Here is a 23,128-nt window from a genome sequence, read left to right on the forward strand (position 1 = left end):
AGGCCCTGGTTTGAAAGCAACTAATGATCTTCTGAATGCCATTCCCCTCAATCCTTTGCCCTTGCCCCCAAGTGCAGTGACAGTGTAGTTCTACAGGGCTGTCATTCTACAAATCCTGGTGCCCTTTAAAAAAAAAAAAAAAAAAAAAAGGGCGGTACAGTGGCTTACACCTGTAATCCTAGCCTTTGAGAGGCTGAGGTGGGCAGACCACTTGAGGTCAGGAGTTCAAGACCAGCCTGGCCAACACAGTGAAACCCCATCTCTATTAAAAATACAAAAATTAGCCAGGTAGGCTGGGCGCGGTGGCTCAAGCCTGTAATCCCAGCACTTTGGGAGGCCGAGACGGGCGGATCACGAGGTCAGGAGATCGAGACCATCCTGGCTAACATGGTGAAACCCCGTCTCTACTAAAAAAATACAAAAAACTAGCCGGGCGAGGTGGCAGGCGCCTGTAGTCCCAGCCACTCGGGAGGCTGAGGCAGGAGAATGGTGTAAACCCAGGAGGCGGAGCTTGCAGTGAGCTGAGGTCCGGCCACTGCACTCCAGCCTGGGCGACAGAGCGAGACTCCGTCTCAAAAAAAAAAAAAAAAAAAAAAAATTAGCCAGGTATAGTGGCACATCCCTGTAATCCCAGCTACTTGGGAGGCTGAGACAGAATTGCTTAAACCTGGGAGGGAGAGTTTTCAGTGAAGAGAGATCGGGCCGCTTTACTCCAGCCTGAGCGAGACTCTCAAAAAAAACAAACAAACGAACACGCACAAAAAAAACCTGCCTGTGCTCTAGCAACCAAATGCAAAGTCGTGGGTAACTGTAGTACTTTCCCTGATTCAGTTTCAAATATCTTCATTCTAGAAGTCAAGCAGGACCTCAAAGAGAAAAAATTTGGCTTTGTGCTGCAGGACACAACAATACCACCCTGATGTACCACACACTTTATGAATGTGCTCATAAAGGCATTGAATAAAGTTTTCCTGTCCCAACATTACTCCATCCTTCACTCTGCTGATCTAAGCATGATTTGCTCTTTCAAAGCCACATACATTAGACTGAGATTCTCCCTTGGCTCCCAGAGTCATGGATGCTGACCCTAATCTTAATATAGTAAAGATCTGGAAGTCCTTCAATATTGCTAGTTGCATCATTTCTATTTAAACAGGCAATGGGAGGCCAGGCGTGGTGGCTCGTGCTTGTAATCCCAGCATTTTGGGAAGCTGCGGATCCCTTGAGTCCAAGAGTTCAAGGCCAGCCTGGGGAACATGGCAAAACCTCATCTCTACAAAACGTTAGCTGAACATGGTGGTGCGCACCTGTAGTCCCAGCTACTCAGGAGGTGGAGGCAAAAGGATCACCTGTGCCTGGGGAAGTTGAGGCTGCAGTGAGCCATGATCACGCTATTACACTCCAGCCTAGGTGATACAGCAAGACCCTGTCTCAATAAATAAATAAATAAGCAAACAAACAAACAAACAAACAAACAGGCAATGGAAGTAATGAAGCCTGACAGTCAATGCATGTGGAAAGAATGTGTTCAGGATTTTAAGGGTTTCTTTTTTTATTTTGTTTTGTTTTTTGAGACAGAGTCTTGCTCTGTCACCCAGACTGGAGTGCAGTGGTATGATCTCAGCTCACTGCAACCTCCGCCTCCCAGGTTCAAGCAATTCTGCCTCAGCTTCCCAAGTAGCTGGGATTACAGGTGTGTGCCACCTTGCCTGGCTAATTTTTGTATTATTAGTAGAGACAGGGTTTCACCATGTCGGCCAGGCTGGTCTTGAACTCCTGACCTCAACTGATCCACCCATCTCTCGGCCTCCCAAAGTGCTGGGATTACAGGCGTGAGCCACCGCACCCAGCCAAGGGTTTCTATTGACAAAGAAATGAAACTCATTGTGCAAGTTGCCTAGCAAGTGGATCATGATGGCTTTGTTTATACATCATTGAGGAAGAAAGTAAATAACTTCTTGGCCTGGCCAGGTATGGTGGCTCATGCCAGTAATCCCAGCACTCTGAGGGGCTGAAACCAAGGATCCCTTGATCAAAGCTCAAGGTGACAGTGAGCTATTTCGCCACTGCACTCCAGCCTGTGTGACAGAGTAAGACCCAGTATCTAAAAAATAAGGAAATAATCATAAAAATAAAGAAGTTTTTGAGAGCCACAGAGAAACACTAATAAAAAATCTTGAGGCACTGATAAAATCACCCTAAGAAGAAAAAGGAAAAGACCAATCTAAAGCTTCATAAATTTACTGAAGTTTTTCATGCTGCAAAATCTGAATTTTTTTTTTTTTTTTTTTTTTTTTTTTTTTGCATTACTGCTGATATATTACAAGTCCTCAACAGGACTTTATTTATTTATGCATTTATTTTGGAGATGGAGTCTTGCTCTGTTGCCCAGGCTGGAGTGCAGTGGCACAATCTTGGCTCACTGCAACCTCTGCCTCCCAGGGTCAAGCAATTCTCCTGCCTCAGCCTCCCTTGTAGCCAGGACTACAGGCACATGCTGCCATGCCTGGCTAATTTTTTGTACCTTTAAAATAGAGATAGGGTTTCACCATGATGCCCAGGCTGGTTTCGAACTCCTGAGCTCAGGCAATCCACCCACCTCCGCCTCCCAAAGTGCTAGAATTACAGGCGTGAGCCACCGCACCCGGCTATTTTTTTTCTTTCCTTTTTTTCTTTTCTTTTTTTTTTTAACTTTAGACTTTAGATTTATTTAGGGCTGTTTGCATATGTTTATAGAATATTTAGTTTACTCTAAAAGATGACAAGACAGCTCCCCCTCAGTGAGACCCCAGCCTAAATGTATTTGCTTTATTTATATAGCAAGAGGATAACATTAAACGTGGAAGCTTTCAATTTGTGGCACTGAATGATGATCTACACAGGGCATCCTTCAAAGGCTACAATTAAGGATCCACCGGCCAGATATGGTGGCTCACACCTGTAATCCCAGCACTTTGGGAGGCCAAGGAGGGCAAATCACGAGGTCAGGAGTTCGAGACCAGGCTGATCAACAAGGTGAAACCCTGTCTCTACTAAGAATACAAAAATTAGCCGGGCATGGTGGCACACGCCTATAATCCCAGCTACTCGGGAGGCTCAGGCAGGAGAATCACTTGAACCCAAGAGGCAGAGGTTGCCGTGAGCCGAGATCCTGTCATTGCACTTCAGCCTGGGCAACAGATCAAGGCTCCGTCAAAAAAAAAAAAGGATCCACCCAACTTTTCAGCAATACAAGCCCGACTGAGATCTTCTGGTCCATTTGCTTGACATTCATGTTTTATGCCTTGAAATTTCTTTTTAATTGCATCCTTGGAGCTTGCATAGATCATTTTACTTTTCAGAGGTGCTAGTTCTGGTGCCCACAAAAAAACATCAATTCTTCTGGATTATTTTGTTTCAAAGCTTGCATCGTACAAAGCATAGGGACAATCTTTTTCAGGAAGCATTCCAACAAAATGCTTGAAAGGCTCAGTTATGGTTACACCAACATCTCCAACCAAGATCTCTTTGCCTTCTACAATGATGCATTTTTTGTCTGCACTGGGACAAAAAAATGACAGTCTTCTTTCTTTTCTTGATTTCTTCTGGTGTTGAGCATTTACAAAGTCTTATGTCACATTTTTTGTGACATAAATGTAAAGACATTCCAGTCTTTACATTCAATTTCTTACCTCACATCTCTGGTTGTATGTCTCAAAGGCATCTGATGCACAACAGTTCATCTTCCTGACCACAGGTCATGGTTGCAGGGACGCAGGGGAGGGAGCAAGTCTGGGGAGCATCCTTCTCATGGCTGAGGGACCGAGAGACCCAGCGTGGAGCTGACACAGCAGCTTGAGCCTCCTCCTATTTTATTTATTTATTTATTTATTTATTTATTTATTTATTGAGATGGAGTCTTGTTGCTCAGGCTGGAGTGCAGTGGCGCAATCTCGGCTCATTGCAAGCTCTGCCTCCCGGGTTCATGCCATTCTCCTGCCTCAGCCTCCTGAGCAGCTGGTACTACAGGTGCGTGCCACCACACACGGCTAATTTTTTTTTTTTTTTGGTATTTTTTTTGTAGTTTTAGTAGAGACGCGGTTTCACTGTGTTAGCCAGGATGGTCTCGATCTCCTGACCTCGTGATCCGCCCGCCTCGGCCTCACAAAGTGCTGGGATTACAGGCGTAAGCCACCGCACACGGCCCTCCTATTTTTTTTTTTTTTTAACATCCTGTTCTACAGCTTCCTTGGCTCTTTGTGCCTGTATGCGGAAGAGCTGGGCATTTGCATGGGCCATACAGAGACTAACAAGGCCTTGAAGTTTTCCTCCTAGTCAGTGATGACTCTGGCTTTCTCCTTCTTGTAGACATTGCCGATGGATATTTCTGGTCCTGTCAGCTGAGTATCCAGTTTGAGTTCTGCAGCAGAATTGTCTCCCTTCCTGGGGGCCAAGGGCTTCCTGGGGAAGATGATGAGCGAGGAGCAGTACTCCTTCAGCTTCTGCACATTGGCCTGCAGGGCCTCGGTGGACTTGTTCCTCCTTCTTGTGTCCTCAGAGATGCCAATGGTCTGGGCCACCTTCTTGTGAATGCCAGGCACCCTTAACTCCTCCAAGCTGAGGCCCCTGCCAGCTCGTGCTTTGTAGTGATGCCTCAGCGTGGGGCACCTTACCATGGGAGGATGGGCCCATATGAGCGGGCCATGCAGCCTGCTTTTGCTGGCCGCCTTGCTTTTGCAGATCTGCCCCGTGGGCTAGCTGCGCCACTGCCAGTCCTTGTGAAAGTTGGGCTTCAGGATCGTGCCATTCTGGCTGGGTGCCCTGCTTGCCTATGGCCCACGGGTAGCAAAAGAGAGGAGGGGAGCAAGTGAGGGACCACCCACAGCCATGTGCACTCACGTGACCACTGCCACCGCCCTAGTCCTCCAGCCTGGTCGCGCCCACTGAGCCTGGTCTGGCCAGAGGCCTTCTTCGAGCTGGGCGAAGATGCCCCAGCTTGGGCCAAGGTCCCTCCACGGCTCTGTTGGTGACAGTGCTAGGCCTATGGAGGTGGACAGAGCCCGATAGCCCCAGACAGTGCTGGAACTCTGAATTATTTAATTTCTGAATAAAATGTTCCTATGGAAAGAAATCAGAAAATTGCATGTGATTAAATCTGTATGTTATAATCCCTTATTACCCAGCAATTCTGCACATAATTTTGCACCCAAGAAAAATGCATGCCTAGGTCCACCAAAGAATTGTGAAAAAAGTTCTCTGAAAAGGAATTTTGTTATATTAGTTTATTTGTTTTAAAAGACAGGGTCTTACTCTGTTACCCAGTCTGGAGTGCAGTGGCACATTTGCAGCCTCTGCAGCCTTGAACTTCTGGGCTCAAGCAATCCTCCCACCTTGGCATCCTGAGTAGCTAGGACTACAGGTGTGCACCATCACACCCAACTAATTAAAAATATTTTTTATTGGTCGGGCCAGGTGGCTTACGCCTGTAATCCCAGCACTTTGGGAGGCCAAGGCAGGCGAATCACCTGAGGTTGGGAGTTTGAGACCAGTCTGACCAACATGGAGAAATCCTGTCTGTACTAAAAATACAAAATTAGCTAGGCATGGTGGCGTATGCCTGTAATCCCAGCTACTCAGGAGGCAGAGGCAGGCGAATCGCTTGAACCAGGGAGGCAGAGGTTGCAGCAAGCCAAGATCGTGCCATTGCACTCCAGCCTGGGCAACAGAAAAAAAAAAATTATTTGCCAAGGAGGTCTCAATATACTACCTAGGCTAGTCTCCAACTCCTGGCCTCAAGTGATCCTCCCATTTCAGCCTCCCGAAGTACTGGGATCACAGAGATTTTATTCCAGTGAACAGTGTGTAAACCAGCAGCGTTCCCCAATTTGCATTTTTTTTTTTTTCCCAAAAAATACAGCTCTTCTTTGTTTTTCTTCTGCAGGCCTCAGGGTCTTTTGTTAACAGACTTGTACAGTAATGTACATGGCAACTCTATAATAGTGGAAAACTGGAAACAATTTAAATATCCATTAACAGGCCCAGTGCAGTGGCTCACACCTGTAACCCCAGCACTTTGGGAGACTGAAGTGGGCGGATCACTTGAGGTCAGGAGTTTGAGACCAGCCTGGCTAACATGGTGAAAACGCCATCTCTACTAAAAATACAAAAATCCAGGCGTGGTAGTACACGCCTGAAGTCCCAGCTACTTAGGAGGTTGAAGCACGAGAATCGCTTGAACCTGGGAGGTGGAGGTTACAGTGAGCCGAGATCGCCCCACTGCACTCCAGTCTGGGTGACAGAGCAAGATTGTCAAAAAAAAAAAAAAAAAAATCCATCAACAGTAGAATAGATAAATTGTGGTATATTTAGATGACAGAATACTATATGACAATGAAAATTATGAGCTATTTCATGCAAGAACATGGATGACTTACAGATACGATGTTGGAAAGACACAAAAGAGTACATACCATATGTTTTCTTTTTCTTTCTTTCTTTTTTCCTTTTCTTTTGGAGACAAGGTCTCCCTCTGTAACCCAGGCTGGAGTGCAGTGGAACTCCTGAGCTCAAGCAGTCTTCACATCTCAGCCTTCCAAATAGCTGTGACTAGAGGCAAGTGCCACTGCATTTGACATTATGATTTCATTTATATGAAATTGAAGAACAGACAACGCTAATCTATACTGATAGGGGTCTAATAGGAGCTACCCTTGGGGATGTATCATCAGGGAAAGAGCAAGACAGATGCTGAATTCTTTTTTCATGTTTTTGTTTTCGTTTTTTTTAAGACAGCATCCAGCTCTGCCACTCAGCCTGGAGTGCAGTGACATGGTCAGGACTCACTGCAGCCTCAAGCACTTCTCCGACTTCAGCCCCCCAACGTAACTGGGACTAGAGGCGTGCACCATCACACCCAGCTAACTTTTTTGAATTTTTAGTAGAGACGAGGTCTCCCTATGTTGCCTAGGCTCATCTCCGAACTCCTGAGCTCAAGTGATCCTCTGCCTTAGCCTCCAAAAGTACTGGGATTACAGGTGTGAGCCACCGCTCCCAACCAGCTGGATTCTTTATCTTGATCTTTTTGGTGGTTGTCACCCAAGTGTATATGTATGGAAAAGTTCACTGGGCAATTTAAGATTAGTGTACTTTATATATGTTACATCTCAATAAAAAAGTAAAAACGGCAGTGGGAGGGGGGCACATTTTATTTTATTTTATTTTATTTTTTGAGACGGAGTCTTGCTCTGTCGCCCGGGCTGGAGTGCAGTGGCCGGATCTCAGCTCACTACAAGCTCCACCTCCCAGGTTTACGCCATTCTCCTGCCTCAGCCTCCCGTGTAGCTGGGACTACAGGCGCCCGCCACCTCGCCCGGCTAGTTTTTTGTATTTTTTAGTAGAGACAGAGTTTCACCGTGTTAGCCAGGATGGTCTCGATCTCCTGACCTCATGATCCGCCCGTCTCAGCCTCCCAAAGTGCTGGGATTACAGGCTTGAGCCACCGCGCCCGGCCCACATTTTATTTTTTAAAGGACTGATCGCAGTGGCTCACGCCTGTAATCACGATACTTTGTGAGGCCAAGGTGGGTGGATTGCTTGAGCCCAGGAGTTCGAGACCAACCTGGGCAACACGGTGAAACCCTGTCTTTACAAAAACATTCAAAAAAAATTATCCAGGCATGGTGGCAGGCGCCTGTTGTCCCAGCTACTCCAGAGGCTGAGGCGGGAGAATTGCTTGAACCCAGAAGGCAGAGGTTGCAGTGAGCCGAGATTGTGCCACTGCACTCCAGCCTGAGCAACAGAGCCAGACCTTGTCTCAAAATATATATATATAATTTTAAAAAGTAAAAACAGCTAGACATGGTGGCTCATGCCTGTAATCCCAGCCCTGTGGGAGGATGAGGCAGGAGAATTGCTTGAGTACAGGAGTACAACCTGGGCAACAAAGAGAGACCCCCTCCGCCGTCTCTACAAAAAATTAAATATTAGCCAAGCCTGGTGGCACGTGCCTATAGTCCTAGCTACTTGGGAGGCTAGGGTGGGAGGATCATCTGAGCCTGGGGTGAGGTTGCAGTAAGTCATGATCGTGCCACTGCACTCCAGCCTGGAGTACAGTGAGACCCTGTCTCGACAGAAGAATAAAATAAGTAAAAAGACATTGTGGGACATGCCTGTAGTCTTAGCTACTTGGGAGGCTGAGGTGGAGTGATTACTTGAACCCAGGAATTTGAGTTTAGCCTGGGCAAAATAGCAAGACCTCATCTATAATTTTTTTTTTTTTTTTTTTTTTGAGAGGGAGTCTCGCTCTGTCACCCAGGCTGGAGTGCAGTGGCACAATCTTGACTCACTGCAAGCTCCGCCTCCCAGGTTCCCACCATTCTCCTGCCTCAGCCTCCTGAGTAGCTGGGACTACAGGCGCCCGTCACCAGACCTGGCTGATTTTTTGTATTTTTAGTAGAGACGGGGTTTCACCATGTTAGCCAGGATTGTCTCGATCACCTGACCTCATGATCCGCCCATCTGGGCCTCCCAAAGTGCTGGGATTACAGGCGTGAGCCACCATGCCCGGCCAGTTTTTATTTTTTAATTTTTAAGTAAAAATTTTAAATCATTTGTAGCATTATGAAAGTTTTTACCTTTTAGCAACTAATGTTTGACTAGCTCAAGATTCAGTGGCATCAACTGATGAATTGTTTTAAACAACCGTTTTTTTTTTTTTTTTTTGAGACAAAGTCTTGCTCTGTCGCCCAGGCTGGAGTGCAGTGGCCCAATCTCGGCTCACTGCAAGCTCCACCTCCTGATTCAAGAGGTTCTCCTGCCTCAGCTTCCTGAGAAGCTGGGACTACAGGCACGCGCCACTAGGCCTGGCTAATTTTTTTGTATTTTTTTAGTAGAGACGGGGTTTCACCATGTTGGCCAGGCTGGCCTCGAACTCCTTATCTCAGATGATCTGCCTGCCTCAGCCTCCCAAACTGCTGGGATTCCAGGCGTGAGCCACTGTGCCCCGCCAACAATTATGTTTTAAACAACCAGCGGCAGCAGCAGCACAGGCGTGATTAAATTCTCAAGCTGAGCTAGAGCTAGTCATGGAGCAGGCACCGCTCTCTGTCCCCAGGCCTTGGTTATCACACAGTTACTTCACTAATATTCATCATAGGCTGCCATCCACAGTCATGAAGTCATTTGTTTTTTGAGACAGGTTCTCGCTCTGTCACCCAGCCTGGAGTGCGGTGGCATGATCTTGGCTCACTGTAACCTCCACTTCCTGGACTCAAGGGATTCTCGTGCCTCAGCCTCTTGACTAGCTGGGATGGCAGGCGCCAGCCACCAAAGCCTGGCTAATTTTTTGTATTTTTTGTAGAGGCGGGGTTTTATCATGCTGCCCAGGCTGGTCTTCAACCTCTGATCTCAAATCAGTCGGCCCACCTTGGCCTCCCAAAGTGCTGTGATTACAGGTGTGAGCCACTGTGCCTGGTCTTACAGTCATGATGTTATTACTGATGTCACATACTGGCAAGCATATCCAGGTGGATGACAAGTTTCAGGTTCATATCTTTATTTTAGTATGCTTTCTTCTTCTTTTTATTATTATTTTATTTTCATAGGTTATTGGGGAACAGGTGGTGTTTGGTTACATGAGTAAGTTATTTAGTGGTGATTTGTGAGATTTGGGTGCACCCATCACCCAAGCAGTATACACTGAACCCTATTTATAGTCTTTTATACCTCCACCTCTTCCCACCCTTTCCCCCTGAGTCCCCAAAGTCCATTGTGTCATTCTTATGCCTCTGCATTCTCATGGCTCAGCTCCCACTTATGAGAACATTTGATGTTTGGTTTTCCATTCCTGAGTTACTTCTTAGTATGCTTCCTTCTTCCTCTTCAAAACATTATAAAATATTATTTTGTACATTATTATATATATATACTGCCATATAGTGATTTTTACACAAACAAATATATGCTGTACCTAATAGATGCAGTAACTAAGGGATTTTCTTTTTCTTTTTCTTTTTCTTTTTTTTTTTTTTTTTGAGGCGGAGTCTCGCTCTGTCGCCCGGACTGGAGTGCAGTGGCCAGATCTCAGCTCACTGCAAGCTCCGCCTCCCGGGTTCACGCCATTCTCCTGCCTCAGCCTCCGGAGTAGCTGGGACTACAGGCGCCCGCCACCTCGCCCAGCTAGTTTTTTGTATCTTTTAGTAGAGACAGGGTTTCACCGTGTTAGCCAGGATGGTCTCGATCTCCTGACCTCGTGATCCGTCCGTCTCGGCCTCCCAAAGTGCTGGTATTACAGGCTTGAGCCACCGCGCCCGGCCCTTTTTTTTTTTTTTGAGATGGAGTTTCGCTCTTGTTTGTCCAGGCTGGAGTGCACTGGTGCAATCTCAGCTCACTGCAACCTCCGCCTCCCAGGTTCAAGTGATTCTCCTCCTTAGCCTCCCGAGTAGCTGGGATTACAGGCGTGTGCCACCACACCCGGCTAATTTTTGTATTTTTAGTAGAGACGAGGTTTCTCAGTCTGCTGTCAGTCTGGTCTCAAACTCCCGACCTCAGGTGATCCGCCTGCCTCGGCCTTTCTTTTTTCTTTTTTCCCCTAGTTCTCATGGTCCTCAATTTTTTTATTTTATTTTATTTTATTTTACTTTATTTTTTTGAGACAGAGTCTTGCTCTGTCGCCAGGCTGGAGTGTAGTGGCGGGATCTCGGCTCACTGCAACCTCCTACTCGGGGGTTCTCCTGCCTCACTCTCCTGAGTAGCTGGGATTACAGGCACACACCACCACGCCCAGCTAATTTTTGTATTTTTAGTAGAGATGGGGTTTCACCATGTTGGCCAGGATGGTCTCGATCTCCTGACCTCATGATCTGCCCGCCTTGGCCTCCCAAAGTGCTGAGATTACAGGCGTGAGCCACCACGCCCGGCCTATTTTATTTTATTTTTGTTTTGTTTTTTGAGATGGAGTATCAATATCACTCTGTCGCCCAGGTTGGAGTGCAGTGGTGCCATCTTGGCTCACTACAACCTCTGCCTCCTGGGTTCAAACAGTTCTCCTGCTGAGGGATTACAGGTGCAAGCCATCATGCCTGGCTAATTTTTTTCGTGTATTTAGTAGAGACAAGATTTCACCATGTTGGCCAGGCTGGTCTTGAACTACTGACTTCGGCCTCCCAAAGTGCTGGGATTACAGGCATGAGCCACCGCGTCCAGCCTATTTCATTATTATTATTATTTGGTAGAGATGGGGTCTCACTGTGTTGTCCAGGCTGGTCTCAAACTCCTGGGCTCAAGCTCCTGCTTCAGCCTCTGAAAGTGGTGGGATTGCAGGAATGAGCCACTGTACCCAGCCTACTAAGGTATTTTCAAGGGTAACTTTAACTATGTGACATAATTGTAATTTACTTCTCATTTTCTATTCCTTTAAAATGTAAAGCTTGTGACAGTCCAGCCCCTTCAGTCTGAAGTCCCACCTCCCAGTCCCCACATGTGCTGTCTCTCACCAAGGTTGCCAGTGACCTCTGACCAAAACAATCTTGTAAGTAATCAAAACTGAATTTTCTACCTGGTTCTGTTCTCCTTGACCCTTCTCTTGCTCTGCACTCTCTTCCTTTGTCCCCTCGCCCATATTTCACTCACTCATTCTCATAGTTCAACTCCTGACTAAAGGCTGACACACCTCCCAAATCCCTGTCTCCAGCCCAGGCCTCTCATTCTGCCTCCAGACCCGCCATTATCTTGTGTGTTCTGGATGGTTTCACTTGCTTGTGGCTCAGACATCTCAAAAACATATCCTAAACTGAACTCACCATCTCCCTCTCTCACCCTCCTGCCCCTGCCCTCAATTACTCCTCTTTCTGTCATCTCCACCTGGATTGGTGGCAACACCTTCCAATCAATTTTTCCAGGCTAGAAACTTCCCTTTCTCTCTCTCTCTCTTTTTTTTTGAGGTGGAGTCTCGCTCTGTTGCCCCAGTTGAAGTGCAGTAGCGTCATCTCGGCTCACTGCAGCCTCCACCTCCCTGGTTCAAGCAATTCTCCTGCTTCACCCTCCACAGTAGCTGGGATTACAGGTGCCCACCACCCCACACAGCTAGTTTTTGTATTTTTAGTAGAGACAAGGTTTCACCATGTTGGCCAGGCTGGTCTTGAACTCCCAACCTCAGGTGATCCGCCTGCCTCGGCCTCCCAAAGTGCTGGGATTACAGGCGTGAGCCACTGTGTCCAGTCTCAACTTCACATCTAATCAGTCACCAAATCTTGCCATTTTATCAGTGTTTCTTGAATTATTTTCATCCTTATTTCTACTGTCCTATTTCAGGCTCTTGACACTTGTCACCTGGTCTGCTGGAAATGGTGTCTTTGCTTTCGGTCCTATTTTTTTTTTTTTTTTTTTAATTTTTTAGATAGAGTTTCACTCTTGTTGCCCAGGCTGGAGTGCAATGGCGCGATCTCGGCTCACCGCAACCTACGCCTCCCAGGTTCAAGCAATTCTCCTGCCTCAGCCTCCTGAGTAGCTGGGATTACAGGCATGTTCCACCATGCCTGGCTAATTTTGTATTTTTAGTAGAGTTGGAGTTTCTCCATGTTGGCCAAACTGGTCTTGAACTCCCAACCTCAGGTGATTCGCCTGTCTTGGCCTCCCAAAGTGCTGGGATTACAGGCGTGAGCCACCGCGCCCAGCCAACTTCCAGTCCTGTTTCCTTTAAAGCCTCCTCTACATTGCTGCCAGGGTGGTTTTTCTAAAATGCAGATCTGGCCAGGCACAGTGGCTCACGCCTATAATCCCAGTACTTTGGGATGCTGAAGCAGGAGGATCACTTGACCCAGGAGTTCGAGACCACCCTGGGCAACAGAATGAAACTCTGTCTCTATTTTAAAAATTAAAAAATAATAATTTATAATTTTTTTTTTAGACCGAGTCTTGCTCTGTTGCCCAGGCTGGAGCGCAGTGGAGCGATCTTGGTTCACTGCAAGCTCCGCCCCCCGGGTTCACGCCATTCTCCTGCCTCAGCCTCCCATGTAGCTGGGACTACAGGCGCCCGCCACCATGCCCGGCTAATTTTTTGTATTTTTAGTAGAGACGGGGTTTCACCGTGTTAGCCAGGATGGTCTTGATCTCCTGACCTCGTGATCTACCCACCTTGGCCTCCCAAAGTGCTGGGATTACAGGCTCGAGCCACCATGCCCGGCCAATAATTTATAATTTTTTTTTTTTTTTTTTTTTTTTTGAGACGGAGTCTTGCTCTGTCACCCGGGCTGGAGTGCAGTGGCCGGATCTCAGCTCACTGCAAGCTCCACCTCCCGGGTTTACGCCATTCTCCTGCCTCAGCCTCCGGAGTAGCTGGGACTACAGGCGCCCGCCACCTCGCCCGGCTAGTTTTTTTTTTTTTTTTTTTTGTATTTTTTAGTAGAGACGGGGTTTCACCGTGTTAGCCAGGATGGTCTCGATCTCCTGACCTCGTGATCCGCCCGTCTCGGCCTCCCAAAGTGCTGGGATTACAGGCTTGAGCCACCACGCCCGGCCATAATTTATAAATTTAAAAAATAAAAATAAATTAGCTCGGCATGGTGGTATTTATGCACCTGTAGTCCCAGCTACGCAGGAGGCTGAAGTGGGAGGATCACCGGAGCTCAGGAGGTTGTGGCTGCCATGATTTGTGATCATGCTATTCCACTCCAGCCTGGGTGACAAAGTGAGACCCTGGCTCAAAATATATAAATAAATCAAAAGCCTATCTGACCATGTTCCTCTCCTGCTTCTATCCTACAATGGCTCCCCATCACTGGACTGTCCTATGAGAAAACATTTACATTCCTTAACTCAGCCTAGAAGGCCTCTGTGACTTGCTGTCTACTTCTCTGGCCCTTCTCTTGCTTCCTTCCTGGCTGTAGCAACCCTGAAGATACTGTACTTCCCCAAACCCACCTGCTGATTCTTGCTTTTTTTCATGCGGACTCCTCTGTCTGGAATGTCTTCTACATGCAGCAACCCTAACCCAACCTCCATACTGCAGAGAAGTGGCTGGTCTCGGGCCAATTCCTAGTCATCCTTTTAGATTCAGCCCAGGCCGGCCGGGCGCGCCGGCTCAAGCCTGTAATCCCAGCACTTTGGGAGGCCGAGACGGGTGGATCACAAGGTCAGGAGATCGAGACCATCCTGCCTAACACGGTGAAACCCCGTCTCTACTAAAAAATACAAAAAAACTAGCTGGGCGAGGTGGCGGGTGCTTGTAGTCCCAGCTACTTGGGAGGCTGAGGCAGGAGAATGGCGTGAACCCGGGAGGCGGAGCTTGCAGTGAGCTGAGATCTGGCCACTGCACTCCAGCCTGGGCGACAGAGCGAGACTCCGTCTCAAAAAAAAAAAAAAAAGAAAAAAAAAAAAAAAAGATTCAGCCCAGGCCAGGCGCGGTGGCTCACGCCTGTAATCCCAGCATTTTGGGAGGCCGAGGCAGGCAGCTCACGAGGTCAGGAGTTCGAGACCAGCCTGGCCAACATAGCGAAACCCCATCTCTACTAAAAATATAAAAATTAGCCGGGCATGGTGGCATGCACCTGTAGTCCCAGCTACTTGGGAGGCTGAGGCAGGAGAATCACTTGAACCAGGAGGCGGAAGTGAGCCGAGATCATGCCACTGAACTCCAGCCTGGGCATCAGAGCAAGACTCCATCTCAAAAAAAAAAAAAAAAAAGATTCAGCCCCGTGTGAAGGTGTGAACCCTTTCTAGGACATGAAAAGATTCAGCCCAGTTGTGATCCTCTTCTAGGACATGCTCCTTTCCTAACTGCTTGAACCCCAGATAGAAGTCCTATTCTTTTTACTTCTATAGTACTTTCTTTATATCTCCATAATTTTATTTACTATTAATACATGATACATTGTTTTATAAAAGTCTTTGTAACCTCCTTAAGGATTCACTGCTTAATCTCCAGTGCTTAGCACAAATCATTAAATGCGAACCAGAAACTGTTCCAAATGTGTTACATCTATAACCTCCTTGGATCCTCACCACCAACCCATGCAATAGATACTAATGTGATCTCTGTCTTACAGAGGAAGAAACAGGCACAAGGAGGTTCAGTAATTTGCCGAAGATCATACACACAGTGGCCTTCAGGTATTCATGAATGGGGAGTCTGGTTCCACAGTTACCATGTTTGCCGTTATATTATATTGCCTCCTTATAGTGTCGACACTGTAAGCACATTGACATCTACGCTCGTTGAGTGCATACCATGTACCCAGCTCTGTGCTACATGTTTTACCTGGATTATTTCAACTGCACAACAACCCTGTGAGGTAACTACCATCATTGCTCCCATTTTACATAACAGAAAACTATAGAAATCTGGGGCTGGGCGTAGTGGCTTATGCCTGAAATCCCAGCACTTTGGGAGACCCTGTCTCTAAAAAAATTTTTTTTTGGCTGGAAGTGGTGGCTCACCCCTGTAATCTCAGCACTTTGGGAGGCCGAGGCGGGCAGATCACAAAGTCAGGAGTTCGAGACCAGCCTGGCCAACATGGCAAAACCCTGTCTTTACTAAAAATACAAAAAATAGCCAGGCATAGTGGTGGGCGCCTGCAATCCCAGCTACTCAGGAGGCTGAGGCAGGAGAATCGCTTGAACTTGGGAGACGGAGGTTGCAGTGAGCCGAGATCGTGCCACTGCCCTCCAGCCTGGGCAATAAAAGCAAGACTCCATCTCAAAAAAATAAAAATAAAAATAAGTTTTAAAAAATTAGCTGGGCGTGGGAGCACATGCTTGTAGTCCCAGCTACTTGGGAGGCTGAGGTAGGAAGATCACTTGAGCCCAGGAGGTCAAGGCTGCAGTGGGCTGTGATGGCGCCACTGCACTGCAGCCTGGGTGACAGCAAGACCCTGTCTCAAAAAAAAAAAAAAGGAGAAATCTGGCAACTTCCCCGAGATCACACAGTTAACTAGTGGCATAGCTTCACTCAAACTGCAAGTCTCAGCCAGGACACTCTACCAAATGAGATCAACGGCTCAGTAATGGATTGGCATCCAGTATGAAGACTGGGCCAGCAGGGAAAACTATGATGTCTACAGCCCAGAGCCTGAAGCAGATTTCACAGCCTCAGAGGTGGCACAGGCTGACTCAAAACCAGAGGCAGACAGGGACCAACCCAGAAACAGTGACCCAGAATCACAGGGAAATAGAAATGGGAGTCAGCACAATGAAGCCCCTCCTTGACCGCATGCTCCTTATCCTCAGGGTCGCAGGAGTTAGTTGCTCAGGCGGTTCAAAGGTCTTGACGGTGAACACCATCCCCAGGGATTCCCGAGGCGGTGATGCCATCAAAGCGTTAGTTCTGAGCTGGGCCTGCCCGGGTGCGGACTCTGCCCCAGGGAGAGAAGGGTTAATCGCCCCGGGCCTTCGCCGTGGGGGCGGGGCTTCGGGGAGGGTCACAGCCCGGTGCGGAGACCCGAGGTTACCCGCCCGGGGTGGGCTCCAGGGGGCGGGGCATGCTCCCGGCGGCTGCGGCGGGTAGAGAGGTAACTGCCCCTGAAGGGGCGGGGCCATACAGGGGCGCGGCCTCGGGCTGCACAACCCGGGGCGGCGATGAGAGGGTTAACGCCCCGGAGGGCCCTGGCGGGGCGGGGCCGCGGGGCGAGCGCGGCCCGAGGGAGGTGCTGGGGGCGGAAGCGGCAGGCAGTTTGCGCCCTGCGCGCCTCGGCTTTTTTCCGCCCGGCTCTTCCAGAGGCCCGGCGACTTCCTGGGCTGGGAAGCCAACCGAGGTTCGGGGGCAGCAGCGAGGGCTCGGGGCGAGTAAGGCGGATGGTCCCTGCTGAGGCCCAAAGGGGGCGAACTCGCGAGAGTCTCGGGCGACCTGGGTCAGATGGGGCGAGGGCAGATGAGGGGTCCGGGAGCTTTGGGGCAGCGAGGAAGGATGAGCGGGCCAGTTGGCAAACTTGGGTGAAAGGATGGGGTGCCTGGGTGACGACCCCCCGCCAGGATTCTGCTCCTCACACCCCTTTTCTCCCAACTCCCTTCCAGGCCAATCTCAAACTGGAGCTCAACTTTTAGAAGAGAGACGCCCCAGCAAGCCTCTTTCGGGGAGTCCTATAGCTCCTCACCTCCATGGGCGAGACAGCCCTGGCGGGGGGCAGCAGCAGCACCCCCACCCCACAGGCCCTGTACCCTGACGTCTCCTGTCCCGAGGGCTTGGAAGAGCTGCTGTCTGCACCCCCTCCTGACCGGGGGGCCCAACGACACCACGGTTGGAACCCCATAGACTGTTCAGAGAACAGCGGGGTCAAGGAAGGAGGGTTGTACTTTGAGCGGCGGCCCCTGGCCCAGAGCACTGATGGTGTCCGGGGTAAGAGGGGCTATTCAAGAGGCCTGCACGCCTGGGAGATCAGCTGGCCCCTAGAGCAGAGGGGCCCGTATGCCGTGGTGGGCGTGGCCACGGCCCGCGCCCCGCTGCAGACTAAGCACCACGCGGCGCTGCTGGGCAGCAACAGCGAGTCGTGGGGCTGGGACATCGGGCGGGGGAAGCTGTACCATCAGAGCAAGGGGCCCGGAGCGCCCCAGTATCCAGCGGTAACTCAGGGTGAGCAGCTGGAGGTGCCAGAGAGGCTGCTGGTGGTTCTGGACATGGAGGAGGGAACTCTGGGCTACGCTATTGGGAGCACCTACCTGGGGACAGCCTTCTGGGGACTGAAGGGCAGGACCCTCTATCCGGCAGTAAGCGCTGTCTGGGGCCAGTGCCAGGTCCGCATCCGCTACCTGGGCGAAAGGAGAGGTGAAGCCTGGGGCAGATGTGGGGAGAACTTTCTGTCCCTGGTGGCAGCGGTTTGGGATGGAAACTCTTCTGACAAGAGCAGAGGGGATGGACCTTCATCCAGCCTGCCTCTTACCTCTGTTCAGTGCTGGGAACGGCTAGGGGTCTTTACAGCTGTTATTTAATCCAACAGCAATAGAGGTGAAACAGGCTTGAGAAAGCAACTTTCTCAAGTTTTCTTGGTCAATAATTGGTGAACCTTCAGAATGGAGGGAGGCACTCCAGGGATAAGAGAATTCAGGAGATACCAACCCCTGAGCAAGAGGCGCAAAGGGTTGGGTACTGGGTTTGATGTACAGGTCCACAAGGAGGAGGACAGGCAGAGCCAGGTACCCAGGGTGTATATCGGATTCTCTGGGCTCTGACCTGTCTCTGTGCCACATACCCACTTCCTTCCTCAGCCAAACCTCAGAATGGAGACACTGGGGCCCTGGGCACCAGGGAGGAGAGCAGTGGAGGAGGCAGGGCCTTAGGGTGGGGCAGCAGGGGAGGAGCCTTCCCAGGAACTGACTGGGGCCAGGGCTTGGAGCTGCTCTCTGCAGTTGTGTGAGCTGTAGAGTGGACAGCCATCCTTCCTCACCTCAGCCCCAGCTCCCAAGCCTCTGGAATCAAAGCCTGGGCCAGCTCCACCACAGTCAGAGCCACCTTGGCCTGTCACTTAGAGGGCCTTAGCCAGCGTTTCACCCCAGCTCTGACTAGGGATGTGTGAAATCTTAACTGGGAGGCAGAACTTCAGGGTATCTCAGATTCCCCTTTCAGCCAAGGTGGGCACACTCAAAGCAGGAAAGCAGAAAGGCATCTGGGCAGGACCCTGTCATTAGAGGACGTCTGACTGGTGGCTGCACCCATACTCGCATTCCCCTCCTTCTCTCTCCCAGCGGAGCCACACTCTCTTCTGCACCTGAGCCGCCTGTGTGCGCTACATCCTGGGGGATACCCGGCTCGGCCAGGTATCTGCCCTGCCCTTGCCCCCTGCCATGAAGTGCTCTACCAGTGAAGTGCTCTACCTGCTCTACCAGTGAGCCCTGTGATACCACAGACTGTGCTGAGGCCTTGCCACCACCCCTCCCCTTGGAGAGGTGGGGAGGCACTGCTAGCCTAGACCAGCTATTGAAAGCTGGTGAGGCTGGGCCCCTACCCCAACCCAAGCTCTGAGGAAATCAACAGCCCCAGAGCCGCTCAGAGGAAGAGAGGGAGCCGGCATTCAAGCCTATGACAGTTTGCTACGCAAAACGTTTTTTTCTAGTAAAAATATTAAGAGGTACTATTACAGAAACCTGTTTTTGGTTTTGTTTTTTTTTTTGCACAAAGGATCATTTATATAGCTGCCTCAAAAAGGAAGATTATCTGGGCAAGTGCAGTGAAGGCGGACAGACCACAAGACCTAGTGCCAGGTGTTTATTCCCTCACATGTGGGTGGTTCACGTACACAGCACACAGGCATGGGCACCATGGGAGAGGGCAGCACTCCTGCCTTCTGAGGGGAGGATCTTGGCCTCATTGTGTAAGAAGGGAGAGGATGGTTTCTCTCCTGCCCTCACTAGGGCCTAGGGAACCCAGAAGCAAATCCCACCCCTTCCACCTCTCAGCCGAGGAGAAGCCACCTTGGTGACATTTAGTTCCAAGCATTATAGTAAGTGGAGAAGGGATTGGGCTGGTCCCAACCATTACAGGGTGAAGACAGTAAAGGAAGGTACAATTTGGATGAGGCCACAGGAAGGAGCAGGTGACACCATCAGAAGCATGTGCAGGGGAGGGGCAGTTACTGGGCTTCTGGGCTGCTTAGTCCCTGGCTTGGCAGGAAGGGTAGGGAAGATGGATGGGGCTCATTGTTTGGCATTGATGATGTCCACGAATTCGGGCTTGAGGGAAGCACCACCCACAAGGAAACCATCCACGTCAGGCTGGCTGGCCAGCTCCTTGCAGGTTGCCCCAGTCACAGAGCCTGGGAAGGGAGCAGAACAAGGGCTTGGTCAAGAATGAGATGAGTATACCCCATCCCCACCTCCATGTCCGAGGGCTCAGTCTAGTCCTCAGCCCACTCCCCCTCAGCCGGGAACCAAAGCCACTCACCTCCATAAATGATACGGGTGCTCTGAGCCACTGCTTCAGAGACGTTGGACTTAAGCCATCCTCGGAGCTTCTCGTGTACTTCCTGGGCCTAGAACAAGAAGCTGGACTAAGTAAGACCTTTTCTGTCTAAGAGGAAAAATCACTGGCACCAGTGGACACTTAGTGTGGTTTCTGACTGAGTCAGAGTACCAGGGCTCCGATCCAAGCCAGGCCCTGGACTGGATGCCCTTGGACAAGTCACTGTCTCTGGGCCCAGGGTCTCCGTCTTTTTGAAATAAGGGGTTGCCCAAGATGGTCTGTGTCTGTCCAAACCTACTGAGGCAGGCTGGGATGAGGGCAGGGCTCCTGGGCTCGGTTACCTGTTGGGGCGTTGCAGTCTTGCCAGTACCAATGGCCCACACAGGCTCATAGGCCAGGACAACCTTGCTCCAGTCTTTCACATTATCTGCAGGGCACAGATCACAGATGGAGGGAAGGGTGAACAAGAAAGAGCTCTCTAGCCAGGTTCTCCAGGAGTATGAAGAACGGTGGCCTACTGCCCCCTGGTGGACACTGGGGGATTTCCAGGTGGCATCTACCTTGGGGGCTGGAGAAGTGATAGGCCCGAAGCAAGGATTCTCACTCCCCCTCCCCCTTTTCCTTTTCTGGATCAGCATGGGGACCAAGACAGGCTCCAGGGCCTGACCCTACCCTCTGAGTCTCTGTGGCCCTGGATAGGCTCAAAGGTCCCTTTTTCCAGAGATACCTGCGATGACCTTTGTCTGCTCGAAAACAACCTTCTCAGTGATGCCAGCTTCCCTTTCATCTAGCTTCTCCCCAATACAGGCGATTACTCCGAGTCCCTCAGCGAGAGCATGGGCCACTTTCTGCCCAATCAGCTGTTGAGAAACAGACTTGGTGAGACATCCTTCTTGGAAAAAGACATCCCTTATCTTCTCTCTTGGCTACTAACCTCATCTGACTCCCCAAAGACATGCCTTCTCTCTGAGTGCCCCAGGACCACCCACGTGGCTCCGCAGTCTTTGATCATGCCAGGGCTAAAGGAAGAGATGAAGCCAAGGTTCAGCAGGGAGCCCATCCTGTGGCTTTCCCCTCAAAGCCACAGGGGAAGTGTGAGGGAAGGGTCCCACACACCCCTCTCCACCTCGATCTCACCTGATTTCCCCAGTAAAGGCCCCATTAGTCACTTTGTAGCAGTTCTGTGCAGCCACAGCAATCTTGGGATCTAGCTTCTGCCGGGCGAAGTCGATATAGGCAGTGGGGGGAGCACAAACCACTTCTGAGGGCAAGATGGTACCACAGGGGGATGAGACTAAAGAAAGCCTTCATTCTCCACAATTCCTAACCGGTGCCCTGGAGCCCCCCAGCCCTCACCCTCTTCTTCTTGGTTCTGCTCTCCTCCCCTTTTCACCCCAGCAAGATGACCTCTGTCCACTTTCCAGCCCAGGCTGGGTCTGCACTCAACTCGAAGAGCCTTCCAGATACCCCTGAGAGGCCACGGCCCTCGCCCTGCCCTCTGCTCTTTTAACAGCTGTGGCTCCAATTTCCTCGAGCTATTCTGGGCATAGGCACCTCACAGACTCAGCATTCTCTAGGGGCCAACTCTGCTTCCCTTCTAAAATAGCCCATCCTCACCTCCCCTTTGCAAGGCAAGGATCTGTAGCAAAAGGAGAGGGGCCAACTCCTGGGATTTGTATTGGGGCCTCTGGGGAATGAACGAGAAGGGGATGCCTCTTTGGATCAGGCCCGTGGCTCTCCGATTTCGGTGGAGGGAGGAAGGAGGATGGAGGAGAGCATCCTTTGCCCGTGGGTGGTAGAGAGCTAACTGACTCAGAGGCCTTGCGCTTTGCCGTTTCCAGGTTGGGGAAGGCGGTAGGATGACTCCTCACTCCCAAATCGCTCAGGCTGTTTGGCACCGGCTCGGTCCCTTCAGTGGAAGGCGGGAGTCGCACAGGTTGCCGAAGGGAAGGGGTCAGATCTGGAGGCTCAGGGACCCCGAGCAGCTCGGCGCGGGGACCCGGCCGCCAGCAAGGAGGGGGAGGAGTCTGGGGCTACGTGCTGAGGCGCACGGCGCGGGAGGCCAAGGGGCAGGTAGCGGGAAGCCCACGCGGCCCAGCCTCCTCCCCCACCCCGGGGGCTGCGGCCAGCCTCCCCTGGCCTCCCGCAGAGCCTCGGGTTCCGCTCCTAGCCCGTCGCCTGGCGGACACAGCCCCAGTGCGCGCCCCAGGGCCACCTTCCTCCAGAAGACCCAAAACGTCCTTACCTGCCCCACGGTCGAAGGGGCATCATGTGCTCCGCCCTGCCCCCTCGACGCACCGACGGGGCTGCGGCTGCGAGGCCCCTGCCCGGACCCCAGCGGCCCTCGTCCCACAGCCCTGCATCATCAGGTCCGCGCGGACACCGGCCTCGAGGCCTCGGGAGAGGACGCTGCCACTCCCGCCCCGGCCCCGGCCCCTCCTCGGCGAGGGCTTACCGGTATCGGCCGGCACCTTGGCCGCGTTCAGAGTGCCGATGAGCTCCCCCAGATTCTGCTTCCGCCCGTTCATCTTCCAGTTCCCCCCAACGAAGAACTTCCTGGAAGGCGCCATGGCGATGGAGCCGAAACGCTGAAGGTCAGTGTCTGCGCGCAGCCGCGGCCACTGCCCGCTTATATAGAGCGCCGCGAAGTGGAACTCCGCCTCCTCGCCGTCCTCCGCCATAGCCCGCCCGGTCCCCCAGAGCCCTGCCCACCGCCCGCCCTCCTGCAGCCGCCCCGGCCGCCGCCCCGTGTTGCACTGTTCCGACGTTCCCCCTTCTTGTAGCAACGTTCTAGGCGCGTCGGGGGCTGGGTCGCCTCCACTTCGATTGAGGGGCTTTCGGGACAAGGCGAGACCTGTGAGCTCCGGCGCTCAGGGGAACCCTCGCTTGGCGACTTGAGTCCCCCACGGGGCCAGAAGTGGTTCAGCGGAGCTAGCTGGTGGCAACTTGGCCGTAACCCAGATCGCCTACTGCGGCAGAGAGGGCCCCTCTCCAACTATGGGATAGACATCCTCCTTCCCCCATCGGAGCAGCTCCTGCCCGACTACTGAGCAGGCACCCCGTACCCAGGGAGTCTACCTGAGTCAAAACTTGCGGGACAAATGCAGGGTTCACAGCGGGAGGGGCGGCCCAGAGGGGCATAGGCCACCAGGAGTATCCCAACCCTCGCCCCGGCTGGCAAGGCCTGGCAGGAACTGTAGGGACTGAGTCCCAGACTGAAGCCAGCTAGCCACCAGGGATATTTGGGAAATACTTGGACTCCTCTGT

General features: G+C 51.2%; 2 protein-coding genes and 2 pseudogenes across 3 annotated transcripts; 1 reads left to right on the top strand and 3 right to left on the bottom strand.

Moving 5' to 3' along the window:
* Positions 1–2,874: 2,874 nt before the first annotated feature.
* Positions 2,875–3,645, bottom strand: LOC104680133 (annotated as a pseudogene).
* A 571-nt stretch (positions 3,646–4,216) lies between these two features.
* On the bottom strand, positions 4,217–4,811 carry LOC104680090 (annotated as a pseudogene). The gene has a single exon (XR_750401.2). The product of XR_750401.2 is annotated as a 60S ribosomal protein L13 pseudogene (transcript).
* Positions 4,812–16,638: 11,827 nt separating this feature from the next.
* SPSB2 (splA/ryanodine receptor domain and SOCS box containing 2) lies at positions 16,639–19,029 on the top strand. The gene is given in 4 exon segments (XM_030939849.1): positions 16,639–16,820; positions 16,984–17,731; positions 18,649–18,694; positions 18,696–19,029. Coding segments are annotated over 3 exon segments (807 nt in total). The 5' UTR covers positions 16,639–16,820; positions 16,984–17,067; the 3' UTR covers positions 18,793–19,029.
* A 102-nt stretch (positions 19,030–19,131) lies between these two features.
* Positions 19,132–22,572, bottom strand: TPI1 (triosephosphate isomerase 1). The gene is made up of 7 exons (XM_010385901.2): positions 22,317–22,572; positions 20,999–21,122; positions 20,796–20,880; positions 20,589–20,721; positions 20,203–20,288; positions 19,844–19,931; positions 19,132–19,715 (listed from the first exon to the last, which is right to left on the bottom strand). The coding sequence occupies exons 1-7, from the start codon at positions 22,540–22,542 to the stop codon at positions 19,597–19,599; spliced, it is 861 nt and encodes a 286-aa protein (XP_010384203.1). The 5' UTR covers positions 22,543–22,572; the 3' UTR covers positions 19,132–19,596.
* Positions 22,573–23,128: the final 556 nt, after the last annotated feature.

Source organism: Rhinopithecus roxellana, chromosome 10 (genome assembly GCF_007565055.1).
Source record: "Rhinopithecus roxellana isolate Shanxi Qingling chromosome 10, ASM756505v1, whole genome shotgun sequence".
Classification (NCBI taxonomy): Eukaryota; Metazoa; Chordata; class Mammalia; order Primates; family Cercopithecidae; genus Rhinopithecus; species Rhinopithecus roxellana.

What these genes read in the sequence shown, in the direction of transcription:
- TPI1 (XM_010385901.2), bottom strand. Translation starts at nt 22,542, where the DNA reads ATGGCGGAGGACGGCGAGGAGGCGGAGTTCCACTTCGCGGCGCTCTAT. An exon ending in AGACTGCAACGCCCCAACAG is followed by an intron (nt 19,932 to 20,202) that starts GTAACCGAGCCC and finishes TTCTTGTTCTAG; the next exon opens with GCCCAGGAAGTACACGAGAA. An exon ending in CACCCGTATCATTTATGGAG is followed by an intron (nt 19,716 to 19,843) that starts GTGAGTGGCTTT and finishes CTCCCTTCCCAG; the next exon opens with GCTCTGTGACTGGGGCAACC.